Source organism: Podarcis muralis, chromosome 14 (genome assembly GCF_964188315.1).
Source record: "Podarcis muralis chromosome 14, rPodMur119.hap1.1, whole genome shotgun sequence".
Classification (NCBI taxonomy): Eukaryota; Metazoa; Chordata; class Lepidosauria; order Squamata; family Lacertidae; genus Podarcis; species Podarcis muralis.
The window spans coordinates 44,817,517-44,839,382 of NC_135668.1; the positions used below are offsets into that span (position 1 = coordinate 44,817,517).

At 42.0% G+C, this 21,866-nt stretch overlaps 1 protein-coding gene across 3 annotated transcripts in view; it reads right to left on the reverse strand.

The window, feature by feature from the left end:
* LMTK2 (lemur tyrosine kinase 2) overlaps positions 1–21,866 on the reverse strand; it is a 45,026-nt gene that overhangs the window by 5,816 nt on the left and 17,344 nt on the right. For 2 of the 3 annotated variants that reach the window (XM_077918596.1, XM_077918594.1), the window contains exons 5-13: positions 20,633–20,751; positions 19,919–20,006; positions 11,316–11,449; positions 10,307–10,391; positions 8,543–8,664; positions 7,482–7,631; positions 4,226–7,118; positions 1,606–1,741; positions 266–514 (exon numbers count right to left, since the gene is read on the reverse strand). In XM_077918596.1, the coding sequence (XP_077774722.1) occupies positions 266–514; positions 1,606–1,741; positions 4,226–7,118; positions 7,482–7,631; positions 8,543–8,664; positions 10,307–10,391; positions 11,316–11,449; positions 19,919–20,006; positions 20,633–20,751 (3,976 nt within the window). Of the gene's footprint in view, positions 1–261; positions 515–1,605; positions 1,742–4,225; positions 7,119–7,481; positions 7,632–8,542; positions 8,665–10,306; positions 10,392–11,315; positions 11,450–19,918; positions 20,007–20,632; positions 20,752–21,866 lie in introns of all 3 variants that reach the window. The other variant, XM_077918595.1, reaches the window with a different exon arrangement.

Here is a 21,866-nt window from a genome sequence, read left to right on the forward strand (position 1 = left end):
GAAGTAGTAGGTATAAATCAGGAAAGTCAAATACATAGGGATTACAAAGGAGAGCCATCAACAACAACAACAACAACAACAACAACAACAACAACAACAACAACAACTACAGGCAGCAGCTATTTAGGAAAAGGATGGGCAGAAGATAGAACAGGATCTACTATCCTTACTCAAGATTTTATCATCTTTTAATAATCGCTTGAGCAAGCATTGCTCGAAAAACCATACTGATGTAACAAACTAGTGCTTGAAGGAAAATACTTGCCTCCCTGTTCAATATCAGAATCCGTAAGGTGAGTGAGCGAGAAGCTTGCAATGTTTGCTGGAGAGATAGAGAACCTGGAGTAAGGTAAAGGATTCGACCAGTTTTGTTCAGAGCTTCGAGGCAGTGGTGGTGGGGAGAAGTACTTTGAGGTCTGAAGAGAAGGCTTGGAACTAATGAGGCTGTTTGCTGCCTTTGCTATGAAAGAGGGCTCTGGAGAAGAGAAGTCGTCGTCCCATTCAAAACCTCCACCTAGAACAAATCACACACACGTTAAAATAAAATAAAAATCTGGAGAAAATGCCGAAATCTCCAGGGAATGGAACTTGCAATTAGCTCAGAGAATATTCTCTTCTCTCTGTGGATTAGGTTTATAGCCAGTATCAGAAATCTTTAAATGCATCAACTGAAGCAGATGAACTGTATGCAAAATTGGACATATGATAATGAAGCACACACATGCTATATTTTCCTACTTCTAAGAGCACAAAACCAGATTTTTGAATCCTTAGGTAGACACATGAGCAAAATAGGGGCCTATAAAAAAATAAGGTGATGCATTACACTGATTTTTGCAAAGTGAAGCACAGAGTATGTCACCAGATTCCCTTATATATTATTTTTGTTAGGGACAGATGGTATACAAGGAACAAACTCTTCTGATTGGTTTTCTCCTTGCAGACCACCACACTTCCTTAAATTTTAACTTAAATCTGAATATTTACACTGAAAAGTGGAATTTCTGTTCAGCATGTGATCAACATTCAAAAGTTATTTCGGAGCTTTGTCCTTTATTTTCAGATAGTCAACAGAGTGGGTGACCAAGCAAATTCTAAAGGCATCAACAGAAGCTTCACAAGTGAAAGGAAACCACAGTTAAAAGAAAGTAAGGGCGGTTATCCTATCTATACAGAGGGAGCTGCCTCATAAGGAGACACCCCATTGGCATATCTGGCACAGAACTGTCTGGCATCAACTCTCTAGGCTTCCAGACAAGATTACTATCCCTATCCAATCTAGAGATGTCGTTAGTTGAACCAGAAACCTTTTGCATGCAAAGCTCTGCTACTAAGCCATGGTCCTCCTTTTAAGATCACTGTTAACACCAACATCTTTATGAGGAAACTGCAATTGGATTAAACTGAAGCAAGCTTGGTTTTAGATTAATCATTGGTCGTAATACAAAATTCAAAGTTATCTACATCACCAACGAACACGGTCAGTTAGAACAAGCATTCAAGCAAAGAAACGAGTGGAAGAAAACGTACTTGTTTTGCCTGGGAACTCTGCATCTTAATTTTATAAAGGAATACACTTAAACTTGCAAGCCAAATATTAAGTACCTTCTTCATCTGTAGAACTTTCTGAATTTGTAAATTTATTCAAGTAACCAGGGCCTGAAGCAGGAACAGGAGTATTATCAGAATCCGAGTGGTTTGATTCTGTAGCACGATTTCCGAGCTCTTTGGTTGGTGTTTCCTAAAAAATAACCCAAAGAAATACTATTACTTCCATTATCGTATGCATGTGATGCTTCACCAGTTGAAACCATATTGAAGATCTACAGTGTGGTATTTCAAAGCAGCCCAGATTTTCTTGGTGTGGGGGGATAGGGGTGGGGATGTTGATGTCCTACCCACCAATTTCACAGAATCATAGAATTGTAAGGGACCCTGAGGATCATCTAGTCCAACCTCCTGGAATGCAGGAATATGCAGCTGTCCCATATGAGGATTGAACCTGCAACCTTGGCATTATCAGCACCACGCTCTAACCAACTGAGCTATCTATGCTAGCAACTGCATCATCATGCATTTCATTTTACAATTGTTTACCGTTGTTACTGCATGGCATTTACCGTACTCTTCTTTCCAGGGGCTGCAAGCCTGAAGTGGGCAGAGCTAGCGCAAAAATAGGTGCAACCAGAGCTGAAAGTCTGTAGGGGGATCCCATACACTCACTTTCACCTCAAAATAAAGGCATCTTCAAACCTAATTGCCTGATGGGGAAACTTTTGGTATGGGGAGTCACCATACACGGGGAGGGTTACCAACAGCCAGTAACATCTTCTGTGACCAGACTTCCAGAAAGAACCACAGCTCCCACAATACATAACCCCCAAGTACCAAAAAGATTCCTACCGTATAAAACCTTTTGTGTGGCTCAACAGACCAAAAGATCTTGGTAAAACATAACTCAATTATTTTGGACAGCACTCAAAAGTTAAGAAACTCTGCACCATTCCGCAAACCTAATCATCGTTCATTTCTAGAGGTTTGGTTTTTTAATGTTTTGTTGCTTTTTTATATAATTAAAGGCCTCAATTTGCTGTGCTAGTTTGCTTTCCCACAAGGTATAAAAGGCACCTTGTGTCCTATCTTATTACAGAAGTAGGAACTAGATACACAACCTTGGACTTCTGTAAAGTAGGTCAACTATTTTCAGAGAGAGGGAGAGGGAGTGTACACACACAACTGTTCTAACTCAAAGAACTACAGGCAACCCCAGTGTTCCTCACAATCACAACTGTAGGTTACAGTGACCACCAATTGTTTCAAGCCCCGTGTGCTTCTTTGCTTAAATCATTGCCATTTAGTGCAATCAGGAGGAGAGTTTCATACAGTTAATGCAGCATGGCTCAGGATGCTATATTTCTTTAGAGAAGGCCACATCTTAGTGGGACACTGACTAGGAAAATTACAGGTAATCTGAATATTTTAGTTATATTTAATTGTATTTACCTACCTCTGTCACAAACGTGGCATGGACTAAACAGGATAGATCGAGGAGCTAATAAACTTGTTCTATGATGCTCTTATTTTAGAATGAACGATCAACTCCACTCATCCATCTTAGTTCAAACCCTTAAAAATCATGTGGGACAACAGGAATCCAGGCTTTTCACTTTCTTTTATGATTTAACACAGCTTATGTGTTGTGGCAATGATTTATTGTGAAAGCACCAAACTGTATGAAGAGGAAACAGATCACGATCTCTGGCCTTAGCATTACACCCAAACTAAGGTTTGTGTAAGGGACGCGGGTGGCACTGTGGGTAAAAGCCTCAGCGCCTAGGGCTTGCCGATCGAAAGGTCGGCGGTTCGAATCCCCGCGGCGGGGTGCGCTCCTGTTGCTCGGTCCCAGCGCCTGCCAACCTAGCAGTTCGAAAGCACCTCCGGGTGCAAGTAGATAAATAGGGACCGCTTGCTGGCGGGAAGGTAAACGGCGTTCTGTGTGCTGCGCTGGCTCGCCAGATGCGGCTTTGTCACGCTGGCCACGTGACCCGGAAGTGTCTCCGGACAGCACTGGCCCCCGGCCTCTTAAGTGAGATGGGCGCACAACCCCAGAGTCTGTCAAGACTGGCCCGTACGGGCAGGGGTACCTTTACCTTTTTAAGGTTTGTTTCACTCCAAAAGGAACCATGGTTCATCAGAGCAGAACCGCAATCTGTAGTTTGGACATCGTGCTAAACCAGAGACAGCAGCGTGGGCACGATCAAATTGAGCACATCTTTTTATGGCTTACTGTGATCAGTGTGCATATCCATTACTTGCACAGCTTTTGAAAACACAAGAAGAGTCTGCAGGATCAGGCCAGGGGCCCATTTAGCCCTGCATCCTGTTCTCACGGTGGCCAACCAAAAGTCCATGGGAAACACACAAGCAGAGCCTGAGCTTAACAGCACTCTTCCCCAGATTCTCTGATCTCTATCATGAACTCCCACAAACACACAATATTTAGATTCTATGGTTTTTTTTCTGCAACAAAATATTTGCATAAGTAAGATTATGAAAACTCTGGCCTCCGAGATTATGTGGCTATTCTGTCTTCTCCTCCCCTACATCCTTGCACAAACTTCCATTTGCCACAGTGAGCCCAAGGTTTCCAAATTGATTGTGACCTTTCCACCACCAGCAGGCACTTACATTTTAGAGAACAAATAACGAGAAAAGCATCAGATACCTGATCGAAAAGATAGACTGTGACATCATCAAAGAACGTTACGGCTTTCCTCTCATTCTTCATAAAGTTTTCAGAAGGGTTGTTCTGCCCTGGTGGCTTCGGATGTTTTAACAAGCTCCTTAGATGTTTGCCATCATCCCTATCAGTAAGGATCACCGGTACTTGATGGACAATTTCCTCATCGCTGTCAGAGCTAAGTCCATGCAAATGGAAAGTTCTCATATCATCCTCAGAATCATCACTGTTCTCATCTTCTTCATCAGCATCATCCCCATCCACCGATAGATCAAGCATCCCAGAAACATCAAGTTTACCAAGGTATTTTCCTTCGATGTCTGGCTCTTTCAGCTTATTATGACCTTCAAAGTGGCACACTAAGGATTTTTCCAACACTTCAGCAGGGCCATACAAGTTAGGGGTGAGCTTTAGATCGCTCTCAGGAAGGAAGTCTGCTGTGTTAGTGCCTGTGCAAGTGACACTTCTGGGGGAATCCTCATATATGATCTCAATGTCATCTTCATCAGTAGGCTCTAGTTCTATCACAGGTAGCAATGAAGCTGTATTGTCACCTTTAGGAAGATACTCTTGCTTTGTTTCAGTGGTCTCCAGCTTCTCCTCCAACTCTAGCTGCAAGCGTGAGTTCTTTGTGAACTGGTCACTGGCTACTTGATCATCACTCGACCGATTTTCTGCATTTTTATGCTCTTCTATTTCAAAGTAGTCACTGCACATACCACCCTCTGTTCGTACTTGAGTGTCTGCCAATGTATTTGTAACCTCAGATTTCTTATCTAGTTCAGAATCGTTATCAGAAAAATAGGCGGAATCTCTGTACGAATTCTGGATGCCACCAAAAGAAGTCTTAGAGATGCCTTCAAATGTATCCATGGTATTTGCTGTGTCTAAGTCTGTATTGACATCTGACGACAGAATGATCATAGGCTTATCACGCAAAAGACCATCATCACCAGCACTGGACAAAGCCATGTCTTCATTGGAGTTGCTGCCAACAAGGTGTGAAGTCCATTCAGGAGACTCCAGGTTTTCAGTTTCATAGCCACTGTCAGCAGGTTTATCAGGTGGCAAAGGTTTCTGAGGGCTCTGACCCACTAAAGACTCTAAGACCTCAATAACATCTAATGAATCCAATGAGTCCGGTGTATCAACAGACTGCCCCATACTCTGTGTGGGAGCTGATAAACTGTCCTCCAGTAGGCTGTCGTGACTTGTACGGTCTGAAGGAAGGACAGATGAAAGCGCAATGTCTTTGATCGGGGTCTCCTTGTTACATTTCTGAACCTTGGTTAAAGCTTCGTCAGTTGGCTCCAGAATATACTCATCGCCTTGCTCTAATCCAGATGGCTTATTCTTCAGATCCTCAATCAGCTCCCCCCAAGAACTACTATTGCATTTAAGTTCCTGCTTATTCTGCTGTCTTTCTTCCTCTTGAGCATGGAGTGCAATGCTATGACAGGGGCTACTCCCATTAGTTTGGTTTTTGGCATTCATGGATAACGTTTCATTAAAGCCAGCTTCAGAGACTTGATCCATGTCAAGGTAAGAGTAATCAATACTGCAGGCAGAGTTATCATTAACTTCTATGTTAGGAGAGGGTTTTTCAGTTCCTGATAAGGGGGATACCTGCTCCTTATCCATCACAGGTGACCTAGGAGACATTTGACCTTGCATAAGGGGCTGGGGCGGAATACTTTTGTTTTCATTTGTGCTCATTTGCACAAAATGTTCGTCTTCATGGACTGGAGAATTCCCATCCATTTTAAGTTCAACCCCCAGAGAGTTTGTATTTGGTGGATCTGGCATTTTTGTGTTGTCAGATGCTCTTTTTAAGTCACCACCACCAGTTCTGTTACTCAGTGCCCCCTTTAGTAAATTATTCTCTTGAAGAAAAAGAAAGTTATCCGACAGCTCTTCTGAAGTCAGTAGGCTAGGATCGGACTGCATTATGATATCCTCCTGCAAGCAAACAGTTTCACTTTCAGAAGCATGTCTGGGACTTCTTTTCTGCAGCTGATCAACTACAGACTCCTCAAGACCTGAATATGAAACTGCTTCAAGCTCGACATGAATATCATTTAGATCAGCCAACTCAAACCTATTTCTCATATCTGTAAATTGTTCCATTCTGTCGATATCACTAAATATATCTTGGAAAGGACTTTCAGGACAATGAACATGGAAATCCTGTTCCTTGGGATATGTATTGTAATGGAGAGAGTCCCTATCTGTAGTGGATTCAGCAGCAAAGTCCCCAAGAACTATGAAGTGAGAGTTTTTGTCCTTTACAACTGCATGACTGTCCATGTCAGTCATCAATATAGAATCCTGGTTATCAAAGTTTACACTATTGTCTCTGCTCTTCTCTTCTAACTGGATGTAATAGTCATTTCCAACAGAAGGGTTTTGGGCATTAAACACGGGAAGTTCGCCAGGGACACGAAGCACATCCTGCCCACTTTCAACTTGATTCCCAGGTCCTTGCTCCGTAAGTGTGTTCTCAAAAACCTCCACTGGGAAGAAGATATTGGTGTAAGTCATTCCCTCATCAGGATTTGCCTGGCTGCATTCGAAGTGGTCTTGATTGGCTGCTTCCCAGATGCATTCAAAGTTGAGCCCTCGACTTGTTTCAGTTACCGTGAGAACTTCTTCCATCTCACGGCCAAACCTGTTGCCTGTGAAATGATCCAGGATTGGGAAGGCAGAGTTACCAGAGGACTCTCTGTTTGAAGTATCAGGCTTGAGATCATTCCACTGTTCAGGATCAATCACCGAGTCCCTTTGACTTTGCATACGGAGATACGTTAGAAGCTTATGCACTTCGTCTGCTGTTGCTCTCTTGTCTGGCGACAGCCAACAGAACTGCAAAACTTCATACCTATGAAAAGAACAACATATTCCATTTTCAATAATGTAGGTAATAATGGCCATTAAGAAAAGTCAGTGCTGTATCAGGACAACAATTCCTTTCAATAGGCATTAAGTCTTCTTAAGTTTGAGAAACGTGCCAATTGTTTTACTTCTACTTATTAAGTGCTTGCAAACTTTTTACTACTGTGACTTATTTTTGGCATTACAAAACAGACCTCCCAATATTCAATATCTGCTCAGTCACAATACCACTAGATGGTCACAGGGAGCCACAACCTGCCCTTTCCTATTAGTCTTAAATAGCTATTTTAAAGACCGATGAAATTAATGGAATATAACTGGATATAGACTTCAGATACTCAAGTTTTACCATCTATCAGAATACGGCTGCTCAAGACGAGGTTCTGAAAGCTTCGTCTGCTTCTCTTTTATGACCTGCACCAGGACTTCATCATCAGATAAATGTGAGTAAGGCTTCACAGCACCGCTGAAAAGCTCCCATAGCGTTACACCTAGTGACCTGCAAAAATAAAAGTCTTCAATAACAAGATGCCAGAACACAACACAATTATCCCATCATGGTACTCAGTCTATAAGCTATGTCAAAAGGGATACCAAACACTCTAGGTGTGAAACTCGTTCACTAGCAAGGTCTAGATCCCTAGCCCCAAAAGCTCAAACCACCCAGCTGTGGAATGATGTGCAAAAACCTATTTCAGTTCTACTACTCAATAGTAAATCCGAACCCTGTTACATTTTCAGTAGAATTAAAATGGGGCCTTTGGAGATATATATTATATATGCATGCTAGCAATCCACTCTGCAGATTTGTTTTCAAAGGAACTGCTGGACAGTTCTAACACACTCGTGTCAGTCAGAGGAATGGCTGAAACAATCTCAACAATCTCTGCCTTGCCAATTTTCTCTCTACCTCCTCTGTGTGCAAGGACAGAAAACTTCCATTTTCCTTTTAGAAAGAGGCAGCAGTTTGCCATTACGTATGAATTCATAGGATTGTGGTTTGTTCTGGATACAATCAGTTACAAGAAACCAGAGTTTAAAACTCTGGTTTATTTTTAACGTATGGTATTTTTAAAAAACCAGAGTTCTTTGAGTTTGTATAAAGCAGCAAACCGCAGTTTGCTTTAAGTGAAGGCAGAAGCTCTCTTCCCTTTCCCCTCTCACACAGAGGAAAGGTAGTGTCAAAGCCCAAGACTACAATCACTTATCAATGATTTTGACCAAAGATGGGTGACGGTGGTCCCTTCAGATATTGCTGGACTCCAGCTCCTATCAGCCCCAACCAGTACAACCAAAGAATGACAGGAGCTGTGATCCAACATCTAGATGTCCCAACCCTGGCCAAGATCTCCCTCTAAACCAGGCCAAACACTTTCAATTAAGCAAAGCCTTAGACTATTGTTTTCATACCAGATGTTACTGTACTTTGTTTGCTCAGCTGTTAACAGTCTGTCCTGAAAGCTAGTCACCAGCTCTGGTGCAGTCCATCGAAGAGGCACAAGCTTCTTTTCATCTGTTTCAATATAATCTTCCTATTAGATCAAGGAAAGAGACAAAAAATTCAAAGGGCAAACAAAAACCACACACTGTCAAATGCTGTTTGTTCTCTCATGCCTCAGATTCCTTGGAATTAGAGAACCCTTGAATTGCCTTTGCAAAAAAGAAGGGTCAGCACGAGGGAACCAAAGCCAAAAAAACGCAATGAAGGTTCAAAATGAAGCTAAAGTTGGAGGGAATATTGGGGATTGCAATGTGCCCAACGTGTTTTGGAGTAGAGTCTTTCAGAAGCAAATGTCATAAATAAATCACTACCAAAAAATGATCAGAAATCTCTTGGCCAAGAAGGTGGAAATACTCTGAAATGTATTGGGCAAAATCCAATATTTAATTCTATGTCTGAATTTCCTATTGATTTAGTTCAACTGAAAAATCAATAAGTAATGATTAACTTAGTCTGTATAACTGAGGCTTTGCTTCCTCTTTTTGGCTTCTGTAGCTTTTGGCCAGCCTTTCTGCATTGGAAACCTGCAATTCAGTGCTCACCTAGACATCTCTGGCAAGTAATAATTGCCTCTAAACTTCAGCACTGCTGCTGTAGGAACTGAGCTAGTTGCACAGCCTCCCTACTACTGTCTCTTAGCAGAGAAGAACTGTGGAAGCTATATGGTGGAAGGGGGAAAGCGAAAGCTACGTGCTCAGCATGTAGAACATTATCCTGTAGCAAAAGAGCAGTGCTATGGTGGTTGGGTGCACGGACCATCTTCAGTGCCATCTGTGGCCAGAGAGATACCTTGGTGACAGCAGAATCAGTAGCATGGAGACAGGAAGAATAAGATTGGGGCAATCAATCAGAATGTCCAGACAGTGTCTCCTATGGGTTTATGTAGATCCACATTAAAGTAGACTGCTCAAGAAACAGACTGGTAGCTAGACCACTAAATTAAAGCATTTAGGTGGAACCTAGTATTTTATTTTATTGATCCATGGCACTCAGGTTTTATAATGCAAAAACAAATTTAAATTGTTTACCAAAAATGAGAAATTTAGCTGTGTGACATGCTGAGATAATATTTATTCACTCTAATGCCATATATTTAATCCAAACAAGTCTAAATAAACAGTGTTGACTATCATCGTATGGATATAAATTCAGGTACATTTGATGCTCATTAAATGCACTACATGGTGCAAGCAAAGGTCAAATGAAGCTCCAACAAGTTTTCTGCTTAAATGAGAAGCAGTCAATAGTGGTTTGCCATTTTTACTGGAGGAATGACAGGAGGGAGGATGCAGAAAAAACATCCAGGGGAAGGATTAAGCATGCCCTCTCTATGCCTCAGAACAACACCAGAGGCTGCTTTTAATTTTTAAAAGAGTGTTCCTAATCCTACTGGATTCAGTTACCAGCACAAGATTGCACAGGCCTTGATATCAGCAGTATATAGTACCTCCTAAATGGCACAATCCCACTGACATATGCAAATTACTGCACTAGAACAAAGAGTAGATGGATAAGATCAGCAAGTCCAACAGATGCATCAAAGAGCAGTATAAAAATGGAGATTACAATGTGCACCATTGTCGAGCTACAGAACTGCTCACAGTTCGGCAAGCCCACATAAAACAGTAATTTGTAACTTTAGCCACTGCCATTCTGTAAATGTGTCAACTTACCTTATACCTACTGAATCCTATTCCATAATCTCCCACTTTTACGTTTAGATCGGATGTAAGGAAGCAGTTGCGTAAGGCTAGGTCACTGGGGAAAAATATCAAAAATACTGCAATGAGAACAAAAGCTCACAATAGCTCCTCTGATTAAAAAAAATCAATAATGTAGCCAAGCTCATCTGACACAGCACAATATTAGATTACAGCTTTAAATATAGCACCAGCCATTCAAAAATCATCATGGAACAGACACATGTGTTTATCTGAGCCCTGGAGAACCAGAATGGTGAAATGGATCAAATATTGGACTTTGGCTAGAAAGCATGAGTGAAGCTGCAACATTCACTTGGTGATCTTAGGCCAGTCTGCTGCAAATGACATCTTTGTGAACAAACAGCAGCTGGAGGGTGGGGGGAAGAGGGATATATTTGGCAGGAAACAGGGGAAGGGGTCTAGATCAGGGTCCTGCAGCTGTTTTTTCTTCAAAATAGAAAACCAAAGTAGCCAGCTAAACACACTTCTTAACAAGCAAAAATAATGTAGTATGTACTTTTATTGCTTTTCGAATACTGTTGTGCAAGTCATCCTGGGCAACCTCAGACAACCACTGCATAGACAGACTACAAGCAATTTCCTTAGGGTTGAGTTTCAGTGGATAAATGGCAGTTCAGTTACTGGCCCCATTCATGTCAACGTTTTATTCATACATAAACTGTAAAATAAAAAGGGGTTGCGATTCAGTTGAAGAAATGTGTGCATTTATAAGACTATGCTGCAGCCACAACCTCCACTTTGTGATCTTCCAACTCATGGATGGAAGCAAAACAAGAAACAGTACTGCAAATGTCTCTATATTCTCTGGCGAGGGGTAGCTGGAAATGCAAATAAGAAGGAAGCTGCTATATCCAGCATGCCTTAGAACCTACTAAATCTAGTATTTCAGAACTAAGGGATTTGTCTTTGTCTTTTCTGTAATGTACATGCAAAAGCATTATTCATTTGGAAGCCATACCCGTGGACAAAATTATGTTTATGCATTATGCAGAGTCCAGCTGCAATCTCACACGCCATCCTCTGTAGCAGCATTATTTGGGAATCTCCTTTAATGTTCTCCTGTTCATTGCAAAGGTACGTTTTTAGGTCACCCTGTAAAACAAGAACAGTCATCAATGCCTTCTCAAGCTGGTTGCACTTAACAGTTATTTAATGAAGCAGCAGCTAAGCGCAGTTTAGGTCTTGCCAGTCAACAAGGTTATAAATATTAGTTATAAATAAGCTTGCACTCAGAGAGCACTGTCGTCAAATTTCAAGTCTCTATAACGTTTCTTTAAAAAGGCAGCCGAGGTACACACCGTGACTGTTTTAAAGCTATTCAGGACTTATTTATGCACTTAATATAATAACTCATCTGGAATAAAGTTATGGGGAAATGAAAAATGGAAGCTATACCCACAGGTCTTCATTGGGACAGGAAAAGAAATGGGCTAAGAGGATAAGAGGCAAGAATGACAATGCATGGGAGGATGGATAGCAGCACTGATCTCTGTGCAAAGTGGCTGTGCTTCTGAACCTGTCTCTCTCATATACATTAGCCACTACACTGCACCAGCCCTGCACATAAGGGCTGGTTTAAAGCAGACTCACACCACACGCAAGTATTCTGAAAAACACATCTACTATACTAGGATCACACAAATTGATCTGAGAGAATGATACTACAGTACTACAAATCTTGAGTTTCAACATTTATTCATTGCAGCAAGAGGGCATGACACTTATCAGTAGACTGTATAAGAAAACTGCAGACAGGTGAAGGGAACACAAGTTCCACGGTAAATTTCAAAGTGTACATCTCTCATTCATAAATGGATGCCCACCACTCAATTATTCTATGTTTGTTATGCCTGGGCGCAGCTGAAAAGCATTGGGTTGGAGGCAGCATCTCAATTCTATCTGGCTTCTAACCTGCAATGCCTCAGCCCACGAACACATTACAGAAGCATGTGCACAAAGCGGAGGCAAAACTGCTTCACCAACCCTAGATGGCAGCAAACTATTAGGCAAAAGTCACAGCAGCATAAGAGAAGTTTGTTTTACAGCAAGACACCATTTGCTGAATTACCTCCAACAATTTGCAAGTAAAAATGATTACAGGTTGTTAAATGAGTCTACTGCCCTATGTTTTGCGGCGGGGGGGGGTGTGTTATTTTGTTTTTTTAAGGAAGCCATTTCTTCTGGACGGGCTTCTACTCAAAATTCATTTGCACTAAAATAGCTCACACAGAAATGTACTTTAACCCACACCTTCCAGAACGCAAGTGTAAAAAGCAGAGATGAAGAAGGGCATGAACGAAGCTTGACTGGGAAACTGCTTAAACACTTCCTCTGCACAACAGCAGGCTGCCAAGTGGCCAAAATAGTTCTGAGGATAATGGGTTAGCACAGTCTGGAGATACATCTGTTAATTTGCAATGCACAACATATTTAGTGTGCAACATACATTTGCAACTCTTTTGTTTTAAGAACTTGCACTTGAATAACACAGTGTAAGTTTCCTTTTATAGCTTCTGAAGACTCACAGCTAACAAGATTAGTAATCAACTATGGGCTGTCATGATCAAAGCAAAATCCCAAACCCAAGCTTGCCTCTGAAGGTACACTCAACAAGAAACTATGGCCAACCACAACTCCCTGACAAGAATATGGTTGCAAATGTGAATTATGTTGCATTCATACTGTTAAAATATAAGCTAACTTCTTTATATCCTGATCTTAACTTGGGGCTCCCAGCATTCTCTCATCGAGCTGATTCATTAGGCCTCCACTTCAAGTGCTCCCAAACCATTCAATCAGCCCTCCATTCACCTTTACACACATTTTTTCCATTTACAGTTAAGACTATATTATGCGTGAAGTGGTCCTAATCCCTTTTGAACTTCAGAAAGAAAATGCTAAAGATGTAACAGGAATCAGTATACAGTACTTTAAGCTTCTTTACGCAATAATTTAGTACAGGCATGTCCAAAGTCCGGCCCGGGGGCCTAATCCGGCCCTCTGGTTGATTTAATCCGGCCCCTGTGGCAGTTTATATACTGGGCAAAAAAACTCAACAACTTCAACTTCAATCCTAAAAAAAGCCCAACAGAATTGGGGGGAAATCCTAAAAATCCCTCACACATGTTCAGTTCATCAAATCTGGCCCTCTTTGAAAAAAGTTTGGACACCCCTGATTTAGTAGAAATTCATGGGCTTCTGCATACAATTCCAAATTGCTACTGTGTGTCTCTTCAGCGGAAGAGGAGAGAGGAAGGCAGAGGAAGGAAAGGATATACAGTTTCTACCACTGGCATCCCAGAAAATTTAAGGCTTCCTTCAGGAATGGTGCCAAGTTAGAACTATTCATTGCTCATATTCATTACCTACACAGTAATGACATTTTTCAAATGTGCTACAGTAATTTTTCTGGAATTAATACATTAGGTTTCTCCAATACCTGGTTTGGAAACTGAATCTGAAAAAGGCACTAGTGTAGCACGACTGACTTGCTCTTACCTTGGTTCCTGTCGTATGAACTGTTAAAAGCCAACTCCCTCTAATGATCCATAGTTTACTGTTCTAGTTTAACTATTTAATCAAACTGTTTGACTGAAATACACGTTGACAAGCAAGACACTCCCAATTAAATTTTAGCAGATTAGGCTTTGGAAAATATCTTTAATACTAGTAAGTTATGCAAACTGCAGTTGGAAAGAGATATCTCAGAAGAGTCATTCTTCCTGAATTCAAGGGAAGAGGAAATGTCTTTTCCAAGAGGATACTTCCTATAACACATCCATCATCTTAACACACAGTGATTCTTAAGAACTATTTTTCCACATGCAAATGTTATGCAGGAGCAAAAGGACGAAGAGACTTACCCCCCCCCCCCGCTTCATCAAGCAACTGAATTTTAAAACCAAATTGGAAAACCAGAGCAAAAAAGAGCTGCTATCTGGAAACCATTTAAATCCTCCTTCGTGGCTGCCTTCTCTGCATACACAGTTGTTTGCATGTAATGGCTTGCCACACAGCAACCTTCACCACATCATTGCAAACTTCCCAAATGGGGAGAGGGGGAGGGCTTACCTGCCCATATGGACCACTACCTGCCACTAACTTGCAACAAAGAGAAAACCACTGGAGGGAGATATTTAAAGCACCTGCTCAAGCTATAGCAATGCCTATGCTTTGGAACTCCCTGCCTATTGATGTTAAGCAGCAAGCATAACTGTAATCTTAGTACACCATCATTGTATGCTTTTGCTTTGTACTGTAACTCTATTAGATGCCTGCTGAAAATGTTTCTGTTTCAGAGGATCTATTCAGACACATGCTTTGTTTATCTGTTTGTAAATTTGCTTCACATGTTTTGTTCAGATTTCTAAAAAGTTTTAAAATGTTTGTTAAATCATTTATTTTGAAGGTAGCATGCTCCTTGTTCCAACTCCAGTAGGTTTTTTTTTTATTTCCTCTTATGGTTCTCCATTTCTCTCACAACTCTAAGGTAGCTGGGATCACTGGTAATGGCTTTTCTGGAACATTTTCCTTTGCACATTAGGGTTAATTTGCATTAGAAAATGTTCTGATGCCTTGAGAGTGATCTAATGTAGTATGCTTATTTCACTTGTATTTAGCAAACAAATCTTTAAAACAGCCAAGCTGTGCTAATATTGTATGTGGAATTGGTATCTATTCACCGCTGCTCATGAACTTAGGAAAGAAAAAAATTCCATGGAAAAATAAAGCAGTGGAACATTTTCGGTTTTGGAATTACTGGCTGGAATTAAGCTACTACTGATGGGCATGATGAGAGTGATTTTTACAGCAGCTAATTGATCTATTTGGGGGTAATTTTTTTGAGGGTGGGGACCAGAGTAGGTGTCTTATTCTTTCAAAGCTTTGCAGAGTTTATATGTAAACTTCCTTGGGCAGTCCTTAAAGGAGATATGAGTGACTTAGTGACAGAGGGAGTCAACTGGAAAACTAAGCTGTATGAAAGGTTCCAAGATTAGCAGCTTCTTTAAGCATCAGTTTTCACAGCTGTAAGGAAAATCCTGAGAACACACCAAATCCCCATGTATAGCAACAGAGAATAACAGCCAGGAAGTATCTCCCTGTTCTAAGGCTACATTTGGAAAGTGTGAGGAGGGGAAGCAGGGTGTTGGGGGGGGGGGGGTAGAGAACGTGTATGACTATGGCATGTGAAGTGCCAGCATCAAGCAACTTTAAGGAAAGGAGCAAATGTTGTTGTTGTTTAGTCATTTAGTCGTGTCCGACTCTTTGTGGACCAGAACACGCTAGGCACTCCTGTCTTCTACTGCCTCCCGCAGCTTGGTCAAACTCATGTTAGTAGCTTTGAGAACACTGTCCAACCATCTCATCCTCTGTCGTCCCCTTCTCCTTGTGCCCTCCATCTTTCCAACATCAGGGTCTTTTCCAGGGACTCTTCTCTTCTCATGAGGTGGCCAAGGTATTGGAGCCTCGGCTTCAGGATCTGTCCTTCCAGTGAGCACTCAGGGCTGATTTCCTTAAGAATGGATAGGTTTGATCTTCTTGCAGTCCATGGGACTCTCAAGAGTCTTTTCCAGCACCATAATTCAAAAGCATCAATTCTTCGGCAATCAGCCTTCTTTATGGTCCAGCTCTCACTTCCATACATCACTACTGGGAAAACCATAGCTTTAACTATACGGACCTTTGTTAGCAAGGTGATGTCTCTGCTTTTTAAGATGCTGTCTAGGTTTGTCAAAATTGGGAAAGGAGTACGACAAGGCTGTATATTGTCTCCCTGCTTATTTAACTTATATGCAGAATTCATCATGCGGAAGGCTGGGCTGGATGAATCCCAAGCCAGAATTAAGATTGCCAGAAGAAATATCAACAACTTCAGATATGCTGTCTAGGTTTGTCATTGCTTTTCTCCCAAGAAGCAGGCGTCTTTTAATTTCGTGACTGCTGTCGCCATCTGCAGTGATCATAGAAACCCAAGAAAGGAAAATCTCTCACTGCCTCCATTTCTTCCCCTTCTATTTGCCAGGAGGTGATGGGACCAGTGGCCATGATCTTAGTTTTTTTTATGCTGAGCTTCATACTATATTTTGCGCTCTCCTCTTTCACCCTCATTAAAAGGTTCTTTAATTCCTCCTCACTTTCTGCCATCAAGGTTGTGTATATCACATATATTGCAAAGGAGCAAATGAATGGGGGCTAATCCAGAAAAGGAGAGCAGAAGGAAGGGCTTGTAAGGGACAGAATCTAGAAACCAGCAAAATACCAGAGGTTGAAGGAGTGGCTGAGGGGCACTTGCATATGGAAAGTTGGGTAGATAAATAATCTAAGAGTAGTATACTGTATAAAAGGGACGCGGGTGGCGCTGTGGGTAAAACCCTCAGCGCCTAGGGCTTGCCGATCGAAAGGTCGGCGGTTCGAATCCCCGCGGCGGGGTGCGCTCCTGTTGTTCGGTCCCAGCGCCTGCCAACCTAGCAGTTCGAAAGCACCCCCAGGTGCAAGTAGATAAATAGGGACCGCTTACTAGCGGGAAGGTAAACAGCGTTTCCGTGTGCGGCTCTGGCTCGCTGGCCACGTGACCTGGAAGTGTCTCCGGACAGCGCTGGCCCCCGGCCTCTTAAGTGAGATGGGCGCACAACCCTAGAGTCTGTCAAGACTGGCCTGTACGGGCAGGGGTACCTTTACCTTTAGTATACTGTATGGAGGGGGAGGACTACACTCCCCATCATTCCTGACCATTGGGTCATGCTTCCTGGGGCTGAAGCCAAAAAACATCAGGAAAGCACCATGTTGGCTACCCCTAGAATAGACTTCTAGCGTCTTTCTTTTAGCTCTGGAGAAAATAATCTAGGTTAAAAACAGTAATTGATGTGAGCCAGTATGACTGTCAGTTTTTAAGGCCCCCCCATCACTTTTGTTTTTTTAACACAAGACAAGCTTCCCCGTCTATGTACTTCTCTTTTCTAGAAATTCAGAATCAAGCAGTCACAGTTCTAGGAAGGATTAAAGGTAAACTGTATGCTCTGAAGAGTGAGTGCACACTTGCTGCCCGGAACTGCCAACTTCTTCTTCTCATTCTGGAGCAAAAAGTTCCTGATGAGCTACTTGCTATGGAAGCATACCCAGTTAACAGGCCGGCCGGCCAGCCTTGCTATAATAATGTTACATCCACTTCATAATGCGATTCTTTGCTCCTCATTCGTCATGCTATCAACAAATAATTCTGTGCGCTGACGGAAGATTGGCCACATACAGCTGGGTAATATATTACAGTTAATAAGATGGTTACTACCCTATTTTTAACCTGGTACAACCTCAGGACGATCGGAAATGATACACCATTAGTTAATTATAGATTAAGAGGACTGCCACAAACATGCCATCTAGTCCCTACACAATCATTTGAGACAAGAGGAAACTAAGGAGTAATTGCTTGTTTTAAGAAAACAGCAGCAGCTAGACCTTATGAAGGGCTAGGAGAGATCATGAGCATTTTACACAGTATTCTGTCAGATGTCATCACAGTTCTACTTAGGCACTGTGGATCAATTCTATTTTGTTTTATATTTCAGGCAATAACGGTGGGCAATATGCTTTAGTTGAGATTCCTGCACTGCAGGGCTTGGACTAGATGAGCACTTCCAACTCTACAATCTTATGGTTCTAAGACAATCAGGTTTTTAGGTATAGACCTGCATCTTCCCAATGCAATTGTCCTTGTTTGGATTCAAGCATGTAGGTAATGGTGAAGGTACAGAGAATTACGATGAAAGCAAGTGAAAATCAGTCTCAATGAAGAACTTATATGCATTGGTTGTCAAGGTAGATTATTTTTTACCACTGAGGAAAAAGCCACCACCATGCTGCAGAGGTTTATAACCACCACCAGACACAATTTTCACTGCCTGTTAAGAGCCAACTGTGCAGCAAAACAACAACAACAAAAACACGTGTTGTGGAAAACATCCATCTATGTTGGTCAGAGAAAGCACTTACTGTCTGATACTTATTAAAGTTGCACAAAGTAAGTGCGGCTATAACTGCCTATGTTAACAGGGCTATGTAGCACAGCATGCAATTAACACCAGCTTCACATCCCACTCTCCTCACTTACAAAAGTTACGCACATCTCACATACTTGCAAGTAGCAATGTGTTTTTGCAGCCGCTAAGCCGTACATTATTCCACTTCTAAGACAAGGTTTGGTTTAATCGAAGCAGGCTGTAGCAACAGGATTTTAATTTGTATGCCCATCATTTAGCCGTGAAGTTTATGAAGGCCAGTTCCTTCCCCGAAAAGCTTACTGCACAGCTACAACAGAAATGTATTCTATGCTGGCAAGCGAAATCCTCGCCTGGATTATACATGCCACAGAATCACGACAATTTCTGACATGATGTGCTAAGCCTTCAAGCAACTGGAGTATTAACAAGTTATATTCTATAAACTATGACAACTTGAATATGCAGGAGCTTCCTGGAGACCGATTAAATACATCAGAAGAAGCATGACACGATGTAGGTACAAGTAAGTTATTGAATAGCTGCCAAGTAATTTAAGATTTTCACAGTAAAAAGGTCATGTCCTACACCCACCCCACCTCCAAAGAACAAGAAATGAAATGAAAAACTAATTAGCACCGAACACCTCTAGGGACACAAGAAACTTATTGCAAAAAATTTTAACTAGGCCAGACCCACAATCCACCTAATTCGTTAAGATTCTGAAAGGACACTTGTTCCAGGAGCACTAGACAACCACAGACACTTAAACTTAGAGTAAACTCATGTAAAATAAACACACAACACACCTGACTGTGAGGCCTGCATTTTAAATGAAATTAAAACCAACCTAGAATATCAGGAATGGCCATGCTAGGAAATGCAAACAGCTGTTTACTGCCAAATGCTGATTGTAAAAGCTGTTGCGTGTAAATGTGTAAAAACAACACAGTGAATTAGGAAATCTGTGTTAGAACGATTTCTTCCTTCCTCCTCCCCCTCCCCCTGAACAGTGCCTGATTGAGTGTGAGCTAGGATGGTTGGCCAGATATCAGATTTTTTTTCTACAGGGCCTATTTTTACAAATTCCAAGAAGACTGCACTGGTTCAAATTAACCCCCTGACAAGTCTCCAGGTCAGCCTTCCCCAACCTGGTTCCCCCCACCCTCCTCTTCCCCAATCCCTTTCCCTTTTGCATAGTCTTAGCCTGCAAGCCTGAGGGCAAGAACTTATTACTGAAATTTCTAAATCATTCTGGGAGCCTTTTTTGGCCCTGCGGGGGGATAAATATGCTTTAGATAAATGCAGATGAAAAGGTATGAAAATTGGAAGTAAAGTATCTTTTAAAAATATAGCTACAAGGAAAAGCTTTCTGAAGCCCTAGAGCAGGTATGAGTAACCTTTGCCCCTCCAGATGTCGCTAAACTACAACTCCTATCATCCATGTCAGGCATAGGCAAACTCGGCCCTACAGATGTTTTGGGACTACAACTCCCATGATCAAGTAATCAAATAATCAAGTAAACATCAAGCTCTGTGCTACTACAATGAAATGGCATTTACTCACCAAGTCACAAAACTCGAATACCAAAAGATAGGGAATGGCTTCCACACACTGCCCTGTACACTGGAGGACGTTTGGATGCTGAAGAATTCTGCAGGGAAAGAGAAACAAAGAGAGGCTCTTCAGGTCAGGCATACTCCATTTCTTTCCAGGTTTATGAGTCAAGGGGATCTCGAAAATGCCCACCCCAGCAGCACACTTCATCTTCAGTGAGCAAATGATTTCTGAAAGTGACACCCCGCTCCTGGCTATTGAAAGGGACAGAACCATTATGTATGGATATACATTTTGCAGAATCCCAAGGAAGCCTGTGTTTGCTGGGGAATGCAACCAGGGAGGTCACCGGAGATCAAGCCGGGTGCCTGGGAGAGTTGCCAGCTTCTCCCGATAGAGGCTTGATTCCCAACAACCACAAGCCTTCCATGCAGCAGCTTGGCATACATGAAGGAGGTTAGAGGCAGAGTGACGGTATTCAGAATGCTGCACCTGGACTGAAAAGATCAGAGTTCAGACTTTTGCTTCAGCTATAAAAGCTTGATGGGTAGCCTAACTTTATTCTTTCAAGCTCACTTTTTCATGTGCTCCACAATGAGCACATTATGTGCACCATAGAGGACAAGGCTATCGGTGGCCATTGTGAGAAATATGTAACGATGAGTTTTCACGAAAAGCTAAGCATGCCCTCCTACTTTGCACTGCTATTGAGATGCTACTTACAAGTACGGCTCTCCATGCCTCAAAAATCGTTCTTGCTCCTTGGAACTGGCACTTGCTTTCAGCTCCTTCACAACAACTCTGGCCACGCTGGAGCCTGTGTAAACCTCCCCAAGCAAAACCTGAAAAACAAGCAGCAGGTATTTGAAAACACGGAGGAAGCCACTGTGTGCACAAGTAAAATAAAAGTCACTACAAGGCATGTGAAGAAGACGGAGGAGGCCAGGAACTTGCCTATACCATTGTTGTTGTTATTATTTTCCCACCATTAACCGTAAGGTCTCAAGTCAAACCACTGTGTCCATCAAGCCTGGGGTGACCTACTCTGACTTGCAGCAGCTCTCTCCAGGGTCTCTAAGGCCTCGACCCATTTTTCAATAGCTCCTTTAACAGGAGGACCACAAGAGCTGAACCTGGGGTTTCATGCATGCAGAGCATGGTCACCAGAGTGGACACTTTTGGAAAGATTTCCTTAGATGTTCCAGATCACTATCATTTCACTGACTAAACAGAGTGGAGACAGCTGCACACAGACTTCCAATCCTCTGTACCCGTCTGGTACATGGATTGCTCATACACAACACTGAGGCAGGGGGAGAAGAAAAGGGGTTCTTATGCCTCATAAAGTTCCCACTATGCATGGCTATTGTGCACCTTTAATTGTTCTCCAACATCTTTAATTTGTTATCTAATCTGTCCTGCTACAGAAGTTGGCAAACTTTACACTCTTCAAGCTGGCAGAAAAATGTCAAGTTTCCAGAATGAAACACTGGACTTTGAGAAAAGAGAAGTCAAATTCAGGATAGTAGTGCATCTCAGGGCTACCCCATGAACTCTACCAAAACCAGAAAAGGGGTGGGGAAAGGTAATCTCTCTTCCACTTCTTGTAAACTGTATTGCCTTTTGGTGGGATGCTTTTTCAGTATACAAGGACTGTAGACATCCTATAGTTCGAACTGCAAGTTTCTGCAGTTTAAGCACTCAAAACATTGTGAAGAGCTGAAGGGAAGCAGTAATAATATGCTAATTGCTGCTGCAAACACATTCTTTCGTGTTAAGAGTTTTGAGAAATGATGTTGCACCAGGTTCCATCAAAACCTGAATTTTGAAATTCAAATATCAACAGTGAAAGTTCTCCCCTAAAGCTGCATACCGACACATTGGCAAGCTCGCACTCCACAATTTATTCAAGAGCTGTTCATCATAGAATCAGAAAATTAACTGGAGAAATACAACA